The 22,964-nt window shown below is 36.1% G+C and overlaps 1 protein-coding gene across 2 annotated transcripts in view; it reads left to right on the forward strand.

Annotated features, from left to right (window-relative positions):
- SSBP2 (single stranded DNA binding protein 2) overlaps positions 1-22,964 on the forward strand; it is a 290,136-nt gene that overhangs the window by 85,289 nt on the left and 181,883 nt on the right. For both annotated transcript variants that reach the window (XM_046666475.1, XM_046666473.1), the window contains exons 3-4: positions 4,099-4,160; positions 18,018-18,102. In XM_046666475.1, coding sequence (XP_046522431.1) covers positions 4,099-4,160; positions 18,018-18,102 — 147 coding nt within the window. The remainder of the gene's footprint in view (positions 1-4,098; positions 4,161-18,017; positions 18,103-22,964) is intronic.

Raw genomic sequence — 22,964 nt, forward strand, 5'->3', positions numbered from 1 at the left:
AAGGGGGGGTGGGGTGTACCAAAAACATAAAAAAAAAAAAAAAAAAACAAAAAACCCACAAGGTTGTAATCTATCATAAAATTAAAAAAAAAAAAAAAAAAAAGGCTCCAGCTTGAATCCTGAATGTTATAGGTTGTCTCAAGTCCCCTCTAACGTTTCTGGGCCTTGCTGTGGGGAGGGGAGCCTCAGGGTCTCTTGCTGTACACTCTTGCTCCTGCCAAGTATTACAGTCCCACTGCTTCTCCTCCTTATGGCTGATACTTTTTCTTTGCCTGAAATTTCCCAGTTCCCTCCTAGCCTTGAAGCTCCACTAACTCGTTGCTCTTGTGTATAAAAGATTCTCACTGACAATTGGGGGAAAACTGGAGAATATTAAGCATTGTACAATGCAGGCAACAACATTAGCCCGATTATTAGACACAACTCTCTTTAAGTTCTTGCCACAGGGAGTTTCTCACTATCTGTTTGCCTGAGGGCTCCATAGCCCCTCACAACCTCTCCCATTTTCTCTTATTCTGAATCCTGCCAGGACCCTCCCCGCCCGCCGCGTTCTTCTTGCCGAGACACTAACAGCAGCCTCCTAAGTCCTTGTTATTTTATTGTGTAGAATATTAAGTATTTGTTCTCTATTTTCAAACCATTCCTAGGGGGCCTCTGCCTTTCTGGGCCAAAAAATAAGAATAGAAAGGATTCATGGAGGACTTTTCTCAATAAAAGGTATTCCTCTTTAAGAGGACTTTGCCTTCCGTTTAAAGCAAGCAGCACTGTTTAATAAAACTTTGTATGATTATGGAAATAACCTGTAATCTGTGCTGTCTAGTAAGTTATTCACTAGTCACATATGACTGTTGAGCACTTGAGAAGTGGCTAGTGCAATTGAAGTACATTCAATTAACTTAACTTTAAATGTAAAGATCCACGTGTGCCTAGTGGGTACCATGTTGAACAGCACAATTTTGGATTATCTGCTTCAAAGTGCACTCAGATATTTCGTTCTGTTATACACCTATTTGCTTTAATTTTTTGAATTAAAATGTAACAATATTTACTTTTCTTTTTTTACTTTTAGTTTAGTGTATGGATGTACCCATACTTCTATAAATGGAAGACTTTAGAAAGTTGGTGGAAACAGTAGGTTGTATCTAAATTAGAAGTCTCAGGAATTTGGCCTAGGAATAAACGTATATGCAGGCTATGTTCTTTTCTTGACACGGGGACTACTAACTTTATCCTTTTTTGGTATTAAAATTTTTTTGAATATTGGTTCTCAAAAAGTAGAGGATTTAGAATATTTTGAAAAGTTTGGAGCCCATGAGCCTCAAACCTGCTGCTGTGATGTTGGAGATGCTGTAGAAGTGGGTCTGGATCATCCAAAGAGTTCCCACACTGACAAGGCGAGATCCTCCAGAAAGGTACTGCTGGCATCCGGAATTGTTCCATCTCTGCTGCTGCTGCTGCTGCTGCTACCCAGCCAAGGGCAGGAAGCTTCTCTTCTTCCTCCTGCCTTTTGATCTGCTAGTGTCTCTTGTTGGCAAAACTTAACAGGAAACCAGCTGGCCAGGAGCCTAGGAAATGTAATTTTCAGAATCACAGCACCAAGTGTAGAATGGAGCATAGAAGGGTGGTGTGGGACTGAGAGATAATAGGTCAGTGACCAGTATACCTTGCCGGGAGCAAATGATGATGACAAGTTAAGCAAATGTCTGTGTGTGTATCTGTATATGTTCATGTTTGTGTACGTGTGTCCCTTTTTCTTTGTTTACATAAATGGTACTTTATTATACATACTGTTCTGTGCTTTGATTTTTGTTTCACCTCTTTGATTTCATTCATTTTATATTGGTTCATGAAACTTCATAATACTCTTTTTTATAGTTATAGGGTATTCCATTCTATGAAATGTGCCATGATGTATTTCACCAGCCCCCAACTGATGGACATGATGGATATTTAGGTTGTTTCTAGGCTTTTGTAATTACAAATAATGCCTCAATGAAAATTTATATATATATATATAATTTTGCACACATGACCATATTTATGGGCTAAATTCCTAGAAGAAGAATTGCTATATCAGATAATATGTGCATTCATAATTTACGATTATCATTTATAAAACATATGGGGTGAGTCTTACTCCTGCCGATACGCCTTTTGTTTATGATTCAGTGTTTGTTTCTACATTTAAATAGAAATGCTGATAATGCTGGATCATATGATAGAGACACAGCATAATCACAGACAAGACTCTCGAATGCAGAATATGGCAGGGAGAATGGGCCTCCAGATTTACATGAAAGTTACAGGAGAATACAGCTTTTAACTGAGCAAGTGATGGAAGGAAGGGAGGTGGATGATTAAGCAGCAAAAAGCTGTAAGACTAGGGAATACACATTGGGGCTGGAATAGTGGAAGAAGGAAAAATAGAATAAAGAGAGAGAGAGATTATTTGCATAGATGTCACTCAAACACCCAAACAAGCCTGAAGCCCATGAGACTCAGTACAATAGAAAACACCTCTTCATAACTCTTTAGAAGAATTGTTTCTAAAATGACTGTTGACCTTTAGAGGTATTTTCTGGCCATTCTGTGACTCCATCCTTCATTAATACATGTTTGTTAAAAAAGTAAATTACATAGATGAATATGATTTTAAACCAAAACTACTCCTTTACCCTTTTCCAGAGATGATAGTTGTAAATTTGGTGTGATTTCTTTCTTTTTTTTTTAATTAATTAATCTTTTATTGCAGTAACATTGGTTTATAACATTATATAAATTTCAGGTGTACATCTTTATATTTCGATTTCTGTGTAGATTACATCATATTCACCACTCAAAGACTAATTACAATCCATCACCACACTTAATGTGCTAAATCACCTCTCTTGCCCTCGCCCTCCTGCCTCCTCCTTCCCCTCTGGTAACCACCAATCCAATCTCTGTCTCTATGTGATTGTTTGTTGTTTTTATCTTCTACTTATGAGTGAGATCATACAGTGTTTGACTTTGTCCCTCTGACTTACTTCGCTTAGGATAATACTCTCAAGGTCCGTCCATGTTGTCACAGATGGCCCAATTTCGTTATTTCTTATGGCTGAGTAGTATTCCATTGTGTATGTGTACCACATCTTTATCCATTCATCCCTTGATGGGCACCAACGTTGCTTCCAAGTCTTGGCTGTTGTGAATAATGCTGCAGTGAACATAGGGGTGCATGTATCTTTACGCATTTGTGTTTTCAAGTTCTTTGGATAAATACCCAGCAGTGGAATAGCTGGATTGCATGGTAGTTCTATTCTTAATTTTTCGAGGAATCTCTATACTGTTTTCCATAGTGGCTGCATCAGTTTGCACTCCCACCAGCAGTATATGAGGATTCCCTTCTCTCCACATCCTCTCCAACACTTGTTGTTTCCTGTCTTGTTAATTATAGCCATTCTGATGGGAGTGAGGTGATATTTCATTGTAGTTTTGATCCATTCAGGTTTCCAATTTCTAAATTTAATTTGTAAAGAGTATTTAGTTAGAACTTTTCATTTGTGAGAGATATTGACCTTGTTTTAAACTTTTATTATAGGGAACTGCAACTCATCCGAAATATAAACAATTGAAAAGTTAATATCACCATCTTTTTTTAAGCTCTTGTTTTACAGAAGATGTATGCCATCTTACACCCACCTCCTCAAATCAGGAACATATTAAAAAATTCAATCCTTGAGCATAATTTAATGTCTGTGCACGTTAAACCCAATCTCTTGCAAATTCTGGGTTAGTGGTGATAACTGATTTTCATATTGACGTTAATAAAGGTGATTTTGATGTGCCGTAAGATCCTGAAATACCTTAAGGTCCTGAATTTCTGGTATAGTGGGAAGCAAATTCAGGAAAATGATGGCATCTTCTCTTATAGACTATCCAGTCAGCAAATCGCTATATAAAATGAGTACTTGTAAAACTTGAGTAAAGGATAATATGAAAATTGCTAAAATCTTATATACTACCTTAATATTTTAAATGTGAAAATAGTGCTTTTTAATATGTATAGAAAAAAGTATTTTTAGGAAAGTACTTAATAATTTCTTTTATTTATTTTAGATAAGATGGGAAAAAAACATCACATTGGGGGAACCACCAGGATTCTTACATTCTTGGTGGTGGTAAGTATCTTTTATTCCATTTTTATTAGATTGATGATATATTTCAGTAGGCCTGCGCTATACCTGTTTATGATTTCATGCTTCTCTTTTATTCTTTTTCACTTTCTACAATTATTTTCTGAAAGGTAGCACTTATAAAAAAAAAAAAACCTAAACTCAAAACCAGCATTAGTGTTATTTAACTTAAAGAGACTACTATTGAATCCAGCTGGAATTAGGACCAGTATGTGGAATCTCCAACTGTAAGTAGGATTCTGTGTTAGTCAGCTTGAGCTGCCATAATAAAATACCTTAGACTGGATGCTTAAACAACAGCAGTTTATTTTCTCACAGTTTTGGAGGCTAGAAGTCCAAGATCAAGCTGCCAGCATGGTCTGATTCTGGTGAGAGCTCTCTTTCTGGCTTGTAGATGGCTGCCTTCTTACTGTGTCCTCACATGGCAGAGAGAGAGAGCACACGTGAGCGAGCTGGCTAGTTCTCTGATGTCTCTTTCTGTAAGGGCAGTAATTCCATCATGACGGCCTCACCCTCATGATCTCCTCTAAACCTGAGGATGCTGAAGGTGGTGGTGGTGAATATTTAAGAGAGTGAAGAACGGTCCAAAAAAGGTTTGAAATAATTCTGTATAGACTCAGAGATAGAGCTGACTGGGAACACACAAAAAGATTGTCAGGCTGTATTGACGGCCTAGCTGATATCAGAACTTGTAAACTTAAATATAAGTTTTGTTAAGGTTCATCAGAACTTATAAACTTCTCTGCAGCTGCAGTTGGTCCTCCAGGTATTTGCATGGACAAGCTGGGCTTTTTTTTTTGCATTTCTTCAATTAGAAGCATTTCCTGTTCAGTGCCTTATACACTCATCTCTCAGCTTCTTGTTTAAAAGAAAAAAGAGAAGCTCTCTTCTCCTGCCTTGCACGTGGTTTCCTTGGTACGTTATTTAATGCCATCATCTTTTTAATCTCTCTCCTGGAAACATGCCTTCCTGGAAGTTCTGTGGTGACTGGAGCCGCACTTGGTCAGTTGTGGTTGTGGGTTTCCCTTGTTTATCTGGCATATGTATGGGGGGAGCAGGTGCGGTCCTTTGCTTCAGAGCTGTTCCTGTATTTGGAACAACGGCTCATTGCAGTTAAGCACTGTCATTGTGCTGTTTTCCTGAGGTTTAAGACTGATCTCTTGTAATGTGTAATATTACAGAAGTCACTTTTTCATTTTCCATAGTATGTATTTATGCTGTCTGGAAGAGTGTAAATACTTAACTGTTTACTGAATGTAATTGAGTCTCCTCACCCATTGACATCCTTGTATTTTGTATGTTTCCGATTATGTCTACAAAGGGGCATAAGACACCATTTTATTTTTTTTTCTAAAGATTGGCACCTGAGCTAACATCCTTTTTTTTTTCTCTTGTTCTTCTCCTCCCAAAAGTCCCCCAGCACATAGTTGTATATTCTTGTTGTAGACCCTTGTGGCTCTGCTATGTGGGACGCCACCTCAGCATGGCTTGATGAACAGTGCTAGGTCCACGCCCAGGATCTGAACCAGGGAAACCCTGGGCCCCCGAAGCAGAGCGCAGGAACTTAACCACTTAGCCATGAGGCCGGCCCCAGAAACCATTTTAGAAGTCTGTCCCTGTTGGACTAGTGGGCTAACAAAGTGAGGATTTTTAGGAGTTTTCCATTACAAAATTAATTCTATTTCTTGTACCTATTTCGCTTTTGCTCCCTTTCTCGTGAGTTTAACCTATTCTCATATGGAGATGGTTGATGATAACTCACTCAATACTTGGCTTTTTGCTTCTGTCAGACTTTGGTGTTTTGATCTTAATTGTCAGAAGGTGCAGCTCTTCGATCTGCCATTGCTCTTCCTTTTTTCGTGACTCTTAGATTCAGGGGAGCTCTTCCTCTGTGGTTTTGGTATTTTAAGTAATTTAATTTGTACTTAGTTGGAGATGTCAAAGAAATTATAAATAATGGGCACATAAATATTTTTAGACTATGTTTTTTCAATTTAAATCTAGCACATCCAAAAGGCACAGTATTTTTAATTTTCTGCCCTAAAACTACTAACATACCCTTTGAGATGCCTACTTCATCTATATAAATCAGTGATTCTTAATGATTTTGAGGTCATGGGGTCCTCTAAGAACTAATGAAAGGGTATGGATCTCCTCTTCCAGAAAACTGCCCAGATCTCAAGCTTCCCTGGTCATGGTGTGTAGCCAGTCATTACTGTGGGCCTTAAATCTAGCAGAAGCCTGACCTTTCTTTTTTTTTTTTTAAACTGTTTCAGAAGCCCTTTTAAGTCCCTTTGATTTTTTTTCTTAATTAAGACTTTATTTTTTTAGAGAAGTTTTTAGTAGGAACACAACAAAATTGAGGTTAAGGTAGAGATTTCCCTTATACATCATGCCCCACGTATGCATATCCTCCCCCATTATCAGCATCCTCCACCAGAGTGGTACATTTGGTAAAACTGATGAACTTTCATTGACACGTCATAATCATCAAGGTCCGTAACTTACATTACAGCTCACTCTTGGTGTTACACGTTCTGTGGGTTTGGACATATGTATAATGACTATTATAGTATTATACAGAGTATTTTCATTGCGCTGAAAATCATCTATGCTTCACCTTTTCATCCCTTCTGACCCACCCCCCCCAACCCTGGCAACCACTGATCCTTTTATTCTCTCCATAGTTTTGCCTTTTCCAGAATGTCATTTAGTTGGAATTAGTATGTAGTCTTTTCAGATTGGCTTTGTTTACTAAGTTATATGCATTTAAAGTTCCTCTATGCCTTTTCATGTCTTGATAGCTCATTTCTTTTAGTGCTGAATAACATTCCATTGTCTGGATGTACCACACTTTTTTTATCCATTCGCCTATCAAAGGACATCTTGGTTGCCTCCAAGTTTTCGCAATTATGAATAAAGTTGTTATAAATATCCATGTGTGGGTTTTTATGTGATGAGAAGTTTTTAGTTCCTTTGGGTAAATATCAAGGAGTACAATTGCTGGATCAAACAGTAAAAGTACGTTTAGTTTTATAAAAAACTGTCTAACTGTCTGCCAAAGTAGCTCTTCCATTTTGCATTCCCTCCAGCAATGAATGAGAATTTCTGTTGCTCGCCATCCTCACCAGCATTTGGTGTTGTCAGTGTTCCAGATTTTGGCCATTCTAATAGGTGTGTAGTGGTATCTCATTTTTTATCCCTGATGACATATGATGTGGAGCATCCTTTCATATGGTTATTTGTCATCTATATATCTTTTTTGGTGGGTTTCTGTTAAGCTCACCAAAAATGTTTGGCCCATCTTTTAATTGAGTTGTTCATTTTCTTTTCTTTTCTTTTTTTTTGAGGAAGATTAGCCCTGAGCTAACTACTGCCAATCCTCCTCTTTTTGCTGAGGAAGACTGGCCCTGAGCTAACATTCATGCCCATCTTCCTCTACTTTATACGTGGGACGCCTACCACAGCATGGTGTGCCAAGCAGTGCCATGTCCACAGCTGGGATCCAAACCAGAAAACCCCGGGCCACTGAGAAGCAGAACATGCACACTTAACTGCTGTGCCACTGGGCCAGCCCTCTGGGTTGTTCATTTTCTTATTGTTGAGTTTTAAGAGTTCTTTGTATATTCTGGATAACAGTTCTTTATCAGATGTGTCTTTTGCAAATATTTTCTCCTCGTCTGTGGCTTGTCTTCTCATTTTCTTGATATTGTCCTTCACAGAGCAGAAGTTTTTAATTTTAACGAAGTCCAGCTTGTCAATTGTTTCTTTCATGGATCATGCCTTTAATGTTGTATCTGGTCATTGCATACCCAAGGTCATCTAGGTTTTCTCATAAGTTATCTTCTAAGTATTTTATAGTTTTATGTTTTACATTTAGATCTGTGGTCCATGCTGAGATAATTTTTGTGAAGGATGTAAGGTTTGTGTCTAGATTCATTTTTTTTGCATATGGTTGTCCAGTTGTTCCAGCACCATTTGTTGAACAGACTATCTTGGCTCGATTGTGTTACCTTTGTTCTTTTGTCAGAGATCAATTGACTATATTTATATGGATGTATTTCTGGGCTCTCTATTCTGTTACATTGATGTATTGTCTATTCTTTCACCAATACCACACTGTCTTTTTCTTTTTCTTTCTTTTTTTCGTGAAGAAGATTGGCCCTGAGCTAACATCTGATGCGAATCTTCTTCTTTTTGCTTGAGGAAGATTCTTGCTAAGCTAACATCGGTGCCAGTCTTCCTCTATTTTGTATATGAGATGATTCCTCAGCATGGCTTGATGAGTGGTGTGTAGGTCTGCACCCAAGATCTGAACCTGGGAACTCTGGGCCACTGAAGAGGAGCACGCAAACTCAACCACTACACCACCAGGCTGGCCCCCAACACTGTCTCGTTTAATGTAGATTTATAAGTCATCTTAAAGTTGGGTAGTATCAGTTCTCCAACTTTGTTCTTCTCCTTTAGTATTGTATTGGCTATTCTGGGTCTTTTTCTCCCCTCTATATAAACTTTAGAATCAGTTTGCTGATAGCCACAAAATAACTTGCTAGGATTTTGATTGGGATTGCACTGAATCTATATAGATCAAGATGGGAAGAACTGACATCTTGACAATACTGACATGCCTGACCTTTTTATCCTTAACTCTTTAGAGCTTGGCTTCATAATCTCTGCTCTAGGTTAAGGATTCAGAACTGTGATAATGGGTGCCCTTTTCTTTGGACCAGAAAAGCTGTTGCTGTTGTTGAGGTCCAGATAATTAGAATTACTATTCTTCATGTGTATTCTTCAAGAACTTACTGCTTGCTCATTTGGTCAAACTAAAGGTCCCTGTTGGATAGACGAGTTGCAGTTTTGTGACTTCTTCTCACTTGTTTTTTATAGAATATTTGAAAATGGAGTTTTTCTGTTGTTTAAGCCTCTTTGCCAAATATTTACAAAGTGCAAAACTACTGCTGCCCTCAAGGAAATAAGTAGTAGGAGGGATACACAACTAAAGGTAATATAAGTACTGGTTATAATAGCAATATAGGAGGAATGCCTGCGTCAGCTTGGGAGAGTTAGGAAGGGCTGCAGAGAGAGTGAATCTGGGCTGAGCTGCAAGTTGAGAGAGAGAAGGGTATTGGGTGAGGAACAGGTAGTATGAAGTCTCAAAAGGGATGATCATGCATTCGAGGAATGACAGGTATCTTGGACCAGTTGAGTTGGAGATGCAGTACTATGAAGGAATAGAATACAATGCTAGAGACAAAGGCAGGGACCAAGTTATGAAGTCCTAGAGTACATCAGGATTTTGGACTAAAGCTCAAAGATTTTAAACAAGGTACATGACATGATTAGATTTGTGCTTTTGGGCACTCACTTGGCATTACCATAGACATAGATTGAAGAGAGTTGAGAACAGAAATGAGTCTAGTTTACATGGCAATTGTAATTGTCCAGTCGAAAGGTGATTAGGCTATGAATCCCAGATAGTGAATGATGAGTGGAATAGTTTGGAGGTGAAGAAGGTGGTTCCCAGGTTTTAGATTGGGACAGTGGGATGAACAATGATGCCACTAACTGAGTGGGGAAGTATAGAGAGACAACAGGCTTTGGAGAAAAGACCACGATTTAGCTTGGATAGGTTAAATTTTGAGATGCTTGTGTGACATTCAGATAGAGATGCCCTATGAAAGTCAGAGATCTGGGTCTGTAGCTCTGAGACGGGTCTATAATTGTTTGGGAATTATCAGCATAGACCACACTGTAGGTGAAGAGTGCGTATAGATGAAACTGCCCAAGGTAAGAGTGAGAGCAGGACCTGGGGAAAGTCAGCATTTAAGCAGGGGTGGATGCAGAGGAGCTTCAAAGGAAAATAACTGGAGAGGAAGGAGGTAATCAGGAATGAAGAATGTATGGGAACTCTTCAAAGGAGAGAGTAAATTCTGCAGCAAAGTGTCAGGAAGAAGACCCGCAGATTTTCCTGACTTGGGAAGTAACGTGAACTTTGCTGGTCTTGGGGAGAGCTGGAGCGGAGAAAGTGAAGTTCAGAGGGCTGCTGTGACTCACTTTTCCCGCTCAGGGGTTGCTGAGAATACTTGCAGTGTGTGGTGGCATGTTGTAGTAGTTTCAGGGTTCACAACAGAACAGAACCTAACATTTTTGTTTTTAAAGTAGAATAGATTTGAGCATGTATGTAGGTGGAGGTGAAAAGCGTGGGAGAAAGTGAAGATGTATGAAAGAGAGAGATGTGTGCACAAAAATACAGAATAAAACACAGGAGACATGGAGGCAAAGGCCTTGGAGAGGAGGGGGTAATTTCCGCCTTTAGTATGGGATAGATGAAAGTATGTGATTTTATTTTCTGGAACTGTTTTTTCTTGTTTCTGATAACGATTTTCCTTATCACTTCTTTTTTCCTCCCCCGTTTGCATCATGCCCAGTGCTGCCCTTTGCCTTGATCCAGTCCCCTTTGAAAATGTATTTCCTGCTTGTACGCTTTAATGAAAGCTCCCAACTCTTCCATGAATTTCTGAAGTAGAAATGCCAAGAAACTTCTTTCCTCTGAAATTAATGTCCTTTTCAGCTCGTGTAATTTAAAAATATGTGCTTTTAAAAACTTTCTATTTATAGTTTTAATGGCAGAAACTGTCTCACTTTTATTTAATTTTATATATGACACTTTTTGAAATAAGTTTGGGCCCATGTATTTTTATCCTGAAATTAAGTATATATAACATTGCAGAGATAAGCAACTAATGACTAAGATTATTGTGAAAATTCAGTTTCTTCCACCTGGCAACAGGAAGTCAAATCTTGCAGTACACTAGTACTCTATGATTTTAGAATCTAATGGATGGCATCAGGTATAGCTAAGAATAACCAGATACCCATGTGAAAATAGTGCATGGGAATTAGTCAACTGGCTCACCAGAATGGTATAATATTTATAATTGGCAGACTAGTTCTTACTCATCATATATGTCTTGTCTGTAATAGACATTACATAACTAATTACTTATTTGAATTAAATTAAACAACAATATAAGACAATGTAGGCAACAGCTAGGATAGAAGGAAGCGTGTAGTCATGGTGAGAAGGGAATAGAGTCTTGGCAAGAGAGAAGGTGAAGAACAGAGGTGGTCAGGCTATGGAGAAAAGGCAAAATGTGTCCAGGAGATCAGGAAAGAGATGTGGGGTGCAGAGGAACATTGGTGGGGGGAAGACATTGTTAAAAACTGATGGAATCTTCCGCTAAATGCAAAGGATTAGAAAGAAAATTGAGACAAATTTTACTCAGTTAATACGAAAACTTCTTTTTTTCTGGCCATGTTGGCTATATGAGATGTTTTTAGAATATTTTTTGGTGACTTTATACTTCTTTTACAAGTACTTTTGCATGTATCATCACTTTGTATCTGTGCAAAAGCCTGTAAAATACATAATATGTTCTGCTTTTACATGAAGAAACTAAGGAACAAAACCATTTGCTCGAGGTCAAATTTAGAATTAGAATTGAGATTTCTTGAAGTGTAACCAGTGCTCATCTCAGTAACATATTTTTTAAACACAGAGCAGAATTCAGTGGGCCACTATTAATAAGACATTAATTACAGATCCCTTTCGAGCATCGTGAGTGGCTAATTCCAGACAGTAGATATAAATGAGACTCAGATGAGTTGTCTCTTCTGAGTCCCGTCTGTATTGAGGCATCCATGGATCTCTGGCAGGTGCATGTAGGGTGACAGAGGTGGTTGCCATAGGATACACAAGAAATGAGCTGGAGTGCAGGGTCAAAGGTAGGAGAACAAACTGCCTGCTGTCTTATGTAGGACGGGTATCTACTACACTCTTATAATAGCTGATGCTGTTCAGACTGCCAGAGCTGTATAAACCTGCCCATAATCAGCATAGTCTTGAGTTCTTGTAACTCTTAATACCATACTCACATCGAGGCAAAAATAACATAAGAATTAAAAAGTTCAAACCCGGCTCTGCCACTAACTCTGTGACCCTTAGGCAAATTATTTAACCTCTCTAAGCCTCAGTTCCCTCATCTGTAAAATGGAAATAATAATAGGAGGATTAAATGCTGAGGATATGATGCTTAGTATGTGATGCTTGAATTTAGCACATGCTTATTAAATGTAAGCTATTTTGATAATACTTGAAAATATGAATTTATTACTAATCCCAGAGTTGTGAGAATTTTATGATAGTGGGACAAAATTTAATGCTTGCGTTTAAAAAAAGTTATTAAGTAATGCTAAGGAATAATGCAAGTACATGTGGAAGTTTAAGGGGATGAGCAGGTACATGTACATTTCATGTAAAACTCTCCTTAGTCTTTTGAATAGAGAGTTTTCTTCAATATGGATTATGAGTAACTAACCTTTGTTAATAATATATTTTTGGGCCGAAGAGAAATAACTTCCTTAGTTATTAAGACTTGAACTTATAATAACATAGGTTGTTCCTCAAAAAACGTTTTCCCCAGATTCTTTTTTTCTTCTTCTTTTAGTTTTTATTTTCAGATGGTCCTAGATCTTGTTGGTGGCATAAAGGTTATATAATTATGTTAGCATCCGTCTTCTGGGACACATCTGGTATGTTCATTCACCCTTGTAGACTCTCTGACAACCATTTTGTTTGCTCTTTGCCCTAGAGATACTGACAGTTAAGTCACTTTGACTCACGTCCTCAGGATAGAAGGAAAAACAGTGTTTGGATGAGAATCCTCAACTTGGGAATACTGTGTTTTCCTTTGATTTATGTGGGAAAATTTTTAATAATAGTAAATAATACAAGAACAAAGATTTTAATACTTTGCAAGTTTCGCTTCTCTGTGTTTTGGTCTCTATCTTCTTCATTTGTGAAATACAGATTTTCCACTTGTTTCTGCTTAGGAATAAAAAGACCACGTAAATCTAAAGCATTATTCATGATAATGAATCCACCACATTTCAAGGATAGTATTTTGGTTTCAAGCTGAATAGATGTAGGGATTAGAGGAATTGAAAAGCTCCTTAGCCGCCAGCATCTCAGGTTGTAGAAAGAAGAACTCTGTGTCTGTTGATTACTATAGCTTTGTAATATAGTTTGAAATCAGGAAATGGGATGCCTTCAGCTTTGTTCTTCTTTCTTAAGATTGCTTTGGCTATTTGGGGTCTTTTGTGATTCTATATGAATTTTAGGGTTGTTTTTCCTGTGAAAAATGCCACTAGAATTTTGATTTGAATTGCATTGAATCTGTAGATTGCTTTGGGTAGTATGGACATTTTAATGATATTCTTCTAATCCATGGCATGGAAAATCTTTCCATTTGGTTGTATCTTCTTCATTTTTTTTTTTATCAATGTCTTATAGTTTTGAGTGTATAGATCTTTTACCTCCGTGGTTAAATTTATTCCTAGGTATTTTATTATTTTTGATGCAATTGGAAATGGGATTATTTCTTAATTTCTCTTTCTGATAGTTCATAGTGTATAGAAACACAGCAGATTTTTGTATATTGATTTTGTATCCTGAAACTTTACTGAATTTGTTTATTAGTTCTAACAGTTTTTTGGTAGAGTCTTTAGTAATTTGAGTCTTGTCTCTTTTTTCGTAGTCCGTTTAGCTAAAAAGTTTGTCAAATTTGTTGATCTTTTCAAAGAACCAACTTTTAGTTCCATTAGTTTTCTTTATTTTTCTATTCTCTATTTCATTTATCTCTGCTCTAATTTTTATTATTTCCTTCTGCTAGCTTTGGGTTTAATCTGTTCTTTTCTAGTTCCTTATGTTTTAAAGTTAGGCTTTAATTTAAGATCTTCTTTGTTTTTAAAACGGCATTAAGTGTTTATAGCTTTAAATTTCCCCCTTAGCACTGCTTTTGCTACATCCCGTAAGTCTTGGTATGTTGTGTTTTGTTTCATCTCTAAGTATTTTTTAATTTCCCTTATGATTTCTTCTTTGATTCATTGGGGGTATTTTGTTTAATTCCCACAAATTTTTGAATTTTCATTTTCCTTCTCTTACTGATTTCTAACTTCATCTCATTGTGGTTGGAGAAGACACTTTGTATGATATCTATTTTAAAATCTCTTGAGACTAATTTGTGCCCTAACATATAGTCTATCCTGGAAAATGACTTGAGAAGAATGTGTATGCTCCTTGTTGGGTAGAGTGTTCTGTATATGTCTGTTAGATCTGGTTAGTTTATTGTGCTGTTCAAGCCCTCTAATTCCTTGCTTATCTTCTGTCTGGTTGTTTTATCCATTATTGAGAGTGGAGTATTGATGTCTCTAACTATTACTGTAGAACTATGTATTTCTCCCTTGGGTAAATGTCTTTAAGAGGATATATGTCTTTACCTTTATTCAAGGAGATCATGTATAGGTAATGTAGAATTGTTAGAAATACCATATATAAAGTTATTCTACTTTAGTAACTTGCTTTATTATCCCTAAACTTGCTCTTGTAAACTTTTGACCTCCCATTAAATCCATAAAGGGAAACTTAGAACAATGTTACTATTCTAAGATAAATATTTAATTTTATATATATGTAAATAATCATTTATAATATTTATTTAATAATTTTTAGGGCATATTCCAATAATAAATTATTATTTTCCTCCCAGTCAATTTTGTAAGACAGCCTTTTAAAAGTAATGTTGGAATAATTTTCGGGGCCTGGCCCGGTGGCACAGCAGTTAAGTTCACACATTCCACTTCTCAGTGGCCCAGGGTTTGCTGGTTTGGATCCCAGCTGTGGACATGGCACCGCTTAGCAAAAGCCATGCTGTGGTAGGTGTCCCACATATAAAATAGAGGAAGATGGGCACGGATGTTAGCTCAGGGCCAGTCTTCCTCAGCAAAAAGAGGAAGATTGGCAGTAGTTAGCTCAGGGCTAATCTTCCTCAAAAAAAAAGAAGTAATATTGGAATAGTTTTCAACAGAGATTGTATGGTATTTGCTGGAAATTATGGAACAGGAAGAGATATTAAGGTGTTTGTCATAATATTGCATATAATGTTCTATGATTAAACTAAATACAATTTAAAGAATACCATTATAAAATTTTAGTTTTAAGAGCTTTGACATTCCTTAAGAACATGAAAATAAGAATGATTGCAATATACTGTAATTCATTACACACTTGATCAGGGTGGAAAACTTTTAGCTGGATCCTTGAATGTCTGTAATTCTTATACTTTTTATCCCAAAAGGGACATAGGGAGGCGAAGTACAACTTTAGCTACTTTCACTCTCCTAAAAAAATTGAAATTTCTTAAATTATTTTGGTCTGTATTGTTTTCTTTGTGTATCTTTCTTATTGTAGAAATTTAAAAGGAAATAAATGCCAAGACTCAGTCTTTCACATTTTTCATCTTTGAAGGTAATCCTATTTTACTGAATTAATTGTGTTATAAGGCCTACAGAATGTTTTCTGCTAGCTGAAGAGAGAGGGATCTAGACTAAATGAGACTTCAGGGCAAAATGAAGAGACCATGTTCAATTTACCAAGTTTTATTTTATCATTGTAAACTGTGCTCTCAGCACAATGACCTGCTTTAACTATATGTATGCAATTTAAACTTTAATGCAACCTAATTATAGTGTTAATTTTATATATATATGTATATATATATATATATATTTTTTGCTGAGGAAGATTTGGCCTGAGCTAACATCTGTGCCAATCTTCCTCTATTTTCTTTTTTTGTTGTTGTTGCAGTAACATTGGATTATAACATTATATAGCTTTCAGATCTACATCATAATATATTTTGAATTCTGTATAGATTGCATCAAGTTCACTACCCAAAAACTAATTATAGTACATCACCACACATGTGAGCCTAATCACCCTTTGGCCCTCCCTCCTCCCCCCTTCCCCTATGGTAACCACCAATCCAATCTCTTGTTATGTGTTTATTTGTCATTGTTTTTACCTTCTACTTATGAGTGAGATCATACAGGATTTGACTTTCTCCCTCTAACTTATTTAACTTAACATAATACCCTCAAGGTCCATCCATGTTGTCACAAATGGCTGGATTTCATCATTTCTTATGGCTGAGCAGTATTCCATTATGTATGTATACCATATCTTCTTTATCCATTCCTCGCTTGATGGGCACCTAGGTTGCTTCCAAGTCTTGGCTATTGTGAATAATGCTGCAGTGAACATAGGGGTGCATGTATCTTGATGCATTTATGTTTTCAAGTTCTTTGGATAAATACCCAGCAGTGGAATAGCTGGATCATGTGGTAGATCTATTCTTAACTTTTCGAGGAATCTCCATACTGCTTTCCATAGTGGCTGCACCAGTTTGCACTCCCACTAGCAGTGTACAAGGGTTCCCTTCTCTCCACATCCTCTCCAACACTTGTTTCCTGTCTTGTTAATAATAGCCATTCTGACCGGAGTTAGGTGATATCTCGTAGTTTTGTTTTGCATTTCCCTGATAGCTAATGATGCTGAGCATGTTTTCGTATGCCTGTTTGCCATCCGTATATCTTCTTTGGAGAAATCTCTGTTCAGATCTTTTGACCATTTTTTAATTGGCTTGTTGGTTTTTTTGTTGTTGAGTTGTATGAGTTCTTTGTATATTTTGGATATTAACCCCTTATCAGATACATGGTTTGCAAATATCTTCTCCCAATTGTTAGGTTGTCTTTTCATTTTGTTGATGGTTTCCTTTGCTGTGCAGAAGCTTTTTAGTTTGATGTAGTCCTCCTCTATTCTGTATGTGGGTCACTGCTACAATGTGGCCGCCGACGAGTGGTGTAGGTCCACACCTGGAAACCAAACCCAGGCTGCCAAAGTGGAGTGCGCTGAACTTAACCACTAGGCCACAGAGCTGGCCCCTACTGTTGATGATATGATTAATAATATGCTTAGTAAATGTCAAACACTGTGTTTACATAATTTAATTTTTTCAACAACTCCATTTTATAGAGAAGGAAATTGTGTTTCTCATCTGTTTAAGCAACTTGAGCTACTAATTAGCAGGGCTGCCTTCTGTCTCAGCTGTGTCCCATTCTGAAACCTGTGCTCTTAACCATTTGGCTTAGCCTCCTGCCCACTTCTATAGAGTGGGAAATGTGTAATGAAAAATATTCCTGTTGGTCAGTATAATTGCCTTCATTTATCACCAATATTTTGTGCATTTGCTTTCCTGATTTTGAATCCCCTGCTCGTGCTCATTGTTAAATTTTATAAACGGAAGGGTGACCAGAGCCGTATGTTTTGTAAGCAGTATAATTATTTTTTCCCAACTGGTTCTTTCTTTTTCCATTGTTCTTGAGTAGGAGGAAAAAATAGAGAATTAGCATGGATTTTTTTAATTTTGAAAATTACTAACCTATTTTGGTAATTGCAAGGGAAATTGCAAGAGGATACTTTAAGAAAATATATTTGTTTGAGACCAACGTGATTTAATGGTCAGAGTGTTGACCTGGGAATTGGACAACAAAATTATCTTGAAAAAATTAATGAACCATTTAATAATTAAATTAGAATTCCTTTTTTTACTGTTTTTATTTTTCATATGAAAGTTGTGAAAACTATAATTATTTCAATGATGTGTGTTTAAGTCATGTAAACAGACAATTAAGAATTAGAGCTTAAATTTTTTTTAATTATTTTATCCTTTAAAAAAACTTATTATTTCTGAACAAAGGCTAGGTTATACCTTATTATCGCATGAAGAGCCTTGCTTAATAAATTTAAATCTTTCAAAAAATATTTGTCCTGAAGATGAAAACACATTTTGTATAAAGAATAATATATGTCTTCTATTTTTGGAATTGTGATCTCTCATTTGGCATTATGTGATTTTCTTAATGTTACCATAATTGCTTTTTTAGTGTATTTTGGGATCTCTACTGTGCAGCTCCAGAAAGACGGGAAACATGTGAACATTCAAGTGAAGCAAAAGCCTTCCATGATTATGTAAGTTAACATGGAATTTCACTAAGACGTGTTGTCAGTTTTCTTGTTAACCACTGTTCTTAAAAAATGCGTTGGACTATCTATTCTTTTCCTTTGGTACTTAAGAAATTGTTCTTCTTTTCTTAAAAACTAGGCTCATAACTTTAAAAGTGAAATACAAATGGGTGTTTGAGTCTTGTTGAAGAAGCTTAAGATAAGAGAGTAGTCCTAACTCCAAGCTGTTAAAGGTATTTCTTATCTTTAAGCATGCCTGATTTCTGAAATTTCAGATTTATAAAAGTTAATTAGTAATTATTCCACAAAAAGAGTCATCATAAGAATTCTGTAAATGATAAGCTCCTCTTCTGCACATAAGATTTTAAAAATATATAGAATTCTTGTGTTCTTCTCTTTTGGCAACTTCTAGTTATGTATCATAAGGCTAAATATCCCCTTCACTGAATTCAGTTCCACAAGTAAAATTTATTGTGAATTAAGGGAAATACAAGGTAAGAGAGCAGAAAGATTCTGTGCAAAGATGAAAATGTGAACTTTTAAAAAACATTCTTAAGGGCAGTGAGCTGTCTTGACTAGGTAAGGTATATTGAATTTTGAATTTTTTTTTAGAAGAACTGTAAATTTGATTTTAGAGAGTTGATGGTATCAGGAAATAGAACTGTAAAAAAAAAATGAGGAGGGAGGCAAGGAAGATTCTCATTAAGGAAAAATTGCATTTAAGAATGAAGAGACGGTATTGTGAAGGGGCTGGGAAAATGCTGTGTTTGCAGAACTGACCATGCAGGAAGGACAGACTGAGTTTCCTTTGTTTGGAAGAAGTAGAATTGGAGCTGGAGCCTGAGGAAATATCTGATAGGAAGTACCTGAAAGTTAACCAGAGGGGGACTTGTTTAGTTGGTAGAAGGCAGGCATCATTCTGTGTAAAGAGCCTCAAAAACCAGAGCCAGGGTTCAGCAGGGAAAAAGACCTTGTTCTTTCAAAGGACATACTTCAGCCTTAGACTGAAAAGTGGAAATATCCACAAGAATTATAACCCCAAAATAGCACACGGAAGAGTATGCAGACTTAAGAGACGTGAACATCTTGGCATCTGCAGGGACTGTGTGATACTTGAAACGTGTGCCAAACTGATTAAACTGTGCCTGCTCTTGACTCCCTCCTCTGATATTGATCGTACTCATTAAGCTCGCTGTGTACTAAACAATAGCTCTTGGGGGCAAGGTGAGTGAAAGGGATGCTACTCCGCATAAAGGAAAAGTGGAGATAAGGCGGGACCCAGGACACAGTATTTATCTGACCAGTCTTGTTTTCTTTTTTCACTCTTGGGTGATGGCAGAAGTTAAAGCAGAGACACAGCCATGAAGAGCATAAGGAATCTGCTAGAGCAGGATGCCCCGTCTCATCTCTCTCTTACACCAAGAAAGGCATGTCTAGATTTGGCCTGCCAGACGTGGGAAGTTTTTAAAAGTACCCACTAATTTTGACAACTAGGTGGCATTAGGTAGTACTAGTGTTCTACTTTAAAGGACGTGTAATATTTGTGGATCTACATTAGGAAACTAATTATATAATACTTTTTCAACATTCCATTGTATAGAAAGATGCACCCTATTGTTCACTATGGAGATCTTATAGGGAATACTGAACAAATTTAGCAGCTCTTTCTTAGAAGCATTGGGTAAATCATCATCATTGTTGTCATAGCCACTGTCGTCATCATCATCACATCATCATCATCATCATTATCACCATCATCATCATCATCATTTTGCATTCCTAAGGCACTTTCAATATTTCAGAGAGTATTCACACTATTAGCTTTAGAAACCCACTTATATATTTCAAAGTTTTTAAAAATGAGTGCTGACCAAAGATAGGAGTGAAATTAGACTAGATTTTAAAGGAGGAATAACCCCTTACCATGTACTTTGGTTCTAAGAAATGTAGTTTAGAAAAAATTTAGTATTTGGGCTTTATAATTCATTTTGAATATTCGCACATGTTTTATCAGATGTTTCATAATTTTATCTTAAATATTAGTTTTAAGAGATTCAATTTATTTTTACATGGTGTTTTTGTTATACCTTCAAGTCAATTTATTTTCAGTGGTAATACATCTTCAAAATTCTCTTTTAAATGGAAGTTGGTGAAAAGATAGAGTTTGACTTACGTAATTTTATATTACTATTGGATTTTTAGAGATACATATGTTTTCCGTAGCACACTTTTATGGTAATTTTCATGAGTAGGATTTCCTGAATTCTTAAGAGTACACAATTTCTGAAAATGATAAACATAATTCATGTTTAATGTGCAGATATAGAAGTTTGAAAGACTCAGGGAAGAAAAATGGGAAACAGGAACAAACAATAAGATTTTGGTAAAATTCTAGAATGCTATATTTCTGTGTTACAGTACGTTGGGAAGCATTTCTAAAATAGTAATTAATACGTATGCCTAATTTCAAGGACGTTCTCAGAGAAGTATTCTGAAAAATATTTTCTTAATTAGCTGCATCTTTAGAGTAAAAAAATATGCATTTGTAAGTATAAATTCTGATATGTTTAAAAAGAGGTCTTTGTTATTTTATACTCTGCTTATCTCTAAAATTGAATGGCTAGTGAAAGATAAATTACATTTCTTGAGGAAATAGTGGAGGCAGAATGAGGTAAATAATGAATAATTCTTTTAATTAAAAAATAGACTAAGATGTTAAAAGTGATTATCTTTTGATATTGGGAATATATATAATTTTTATTTTTGCCTCCATATATTCTTGTATTTTCCAGATATCTATGCTTAATATTAATTTTATATTCAGGAAAGTTAATTCTAAAGCAGATTAAATTTCACCTTTCAGAGAGTTCCAGTCTCTCCCCTGAAATTAGAAAATAAAATACTAAGCAAAATAAAATTTAAATTTGAGGTGGTCATGTGTTTTCATACCACCATGTTACATGCATAGGCATTTTGCATTTCTCATGAAAGACATTGGGTTTTTTTGTATGTACACATATTAAAAGAGAGATCTATAAGCTGAACAGATGTAATTTTGAACCATTCTATAATTTTCAATAACTTTTTTTTTGGATAATTACTATTCCAGAAATATTTTTGGCTTTCAGTTTTTAAAATTTTTTTGGCTTGTTTTCTGACCATTGCCTCTTTAGAATATGGGCTTTTGTCACTTTATTGTTTTATTTGCCAAATGATTATGCAGTGTTAATTAATAACCTTTTCTTCAAAAAAATCACCATGTCCATACTTACTTTGAGAAAAAAAAGAAAAAAAAAGAACGTTTAAGATGAGTAGAACATTGGTCTTCTTGCATTTATATTTTAAAATATATTAACTTAAATATTTAGCATCTGTATGCAATGCTAAATGTAAAATTGTCATTTATTTAGAAATCAATGGTTAATAGTGTTGAGGGATGTGCTTTTGGATGACAAAGCTGTAAAGAGCACAAGGAAATGATTACAAGTCAGAGATGGGAAGAGGTTCTGATTGGGTTGGGCTCATGGAAGGGGCTTCTGAGATGATTGGCAAAGTTTTCTTTTCCCTGACCATGGTGGTAGTTACTTTATAACAATCAGGTGTTTGCTTTATAAAATATCATCGTGGCATAAATTGATTTTGTGTGGTTTTCTCTGTTTTTTTATTTTAAAATAACAAGACTTTAAAACACAGTTGAGGTAATTGACATTAGAAAGAGAATATGCACAGCAGTTTCTAATGTGTTTCTAGGCTTTGTTGTGGCTCATCCTTGAGAACTGATGGCAGACAGTGCAGCAATGATCTCCAGACAAGTCTGTATGGGTTTCCTCTCTGCTGTGACAGATACTAACCTGTTGATTTTCTAGAGGGGAGTGGAGAATAAGATCAGAAATGTTGGAGGAAAATTTAATATTTAGGAATTTGCCTTGTAAGAGAATATAGAGATTTTACTGTATAACAATTATTTTGCCATGTGGCTGGGAGATATCTGGCTTGACCTTGTTATTTTTATCCTGCGTGGAAATCAGGTTCATCTGAGCTGCAAAATTATTATTATATGTTATAATATTATCACTAAAAAGTAAACCATCAGAGCCAACCCAGTGCCATAGTGGTTGGGTTCATGTGTTCCACTTTGGTGGCCCGGGGTTTGTGGGTTCGGATCCTGGGTGCTGACCTACACACCGCTCATCAAGCCCTGCTAAGGCGACATTCCACATATAAAGTGGAGGAAGATTGGCCAGGATGTTGGCAATCTTCCTTAAGCAAAAAGAGGAGGATTAGCAACAGATGTTAGCTCAGGGCCAATCTTTCTCATCAAAAAAAAAAAAGTAAAGCATCATTTCAATTGGTTAATATCTACTAAGTTGTAAAGTTTAATGGACTAGCTTTTATTTTCTCCCCATTAGTGTGTGTTTATTTTACTCTGAAATCACAGGCATTGTTTTGATGTGGAGTGAGTTAATGTTTACTAGATATTTTTTTCCTCCTACAGCTTAACATAGAGTTGTTTCAACAGTTTATTTCTGATTTCATTCATTTCCAAAATACTTAGGAGAAGTATCAAAATATACTGCTAAACTTTTAATGAAAAGCATATACAATAGTTACAATTTTGGTTCTCTGCTATGAATGGAAGATTCTTTAATTGTCCTAAAGCAAAGATAGAGTGAAATTATTGCTTTAGTGTGATGGTAATGAAATCACATTATTACAGTGAGCTCTTTGAGAGCAGAGAATTAGATTTGTTCTTCCTCAGGGTCTGTCAAATAATAGATATTCAATAAATATTAGCAGAAGGCACTAGTTTGTCAGTTGGGAAACTGGAAATATTTCAAATCCTTCAAACGTTCAGGTAAAGTGACAGG

Source organism: Equus quagga, chromosome 7 (assembly GCF_021613505.1).
Source record: "Equus quagga isolate Etosha38 chromosome 7, UCLA_HA_Equagga_1.0, whole genome shotgun sequence".
Lineage (NCBI taxonomy): Eukaryota > Metazoa > Chordata > Mammalia > Perissodactyla > Equidae > Equus > Equus quagga.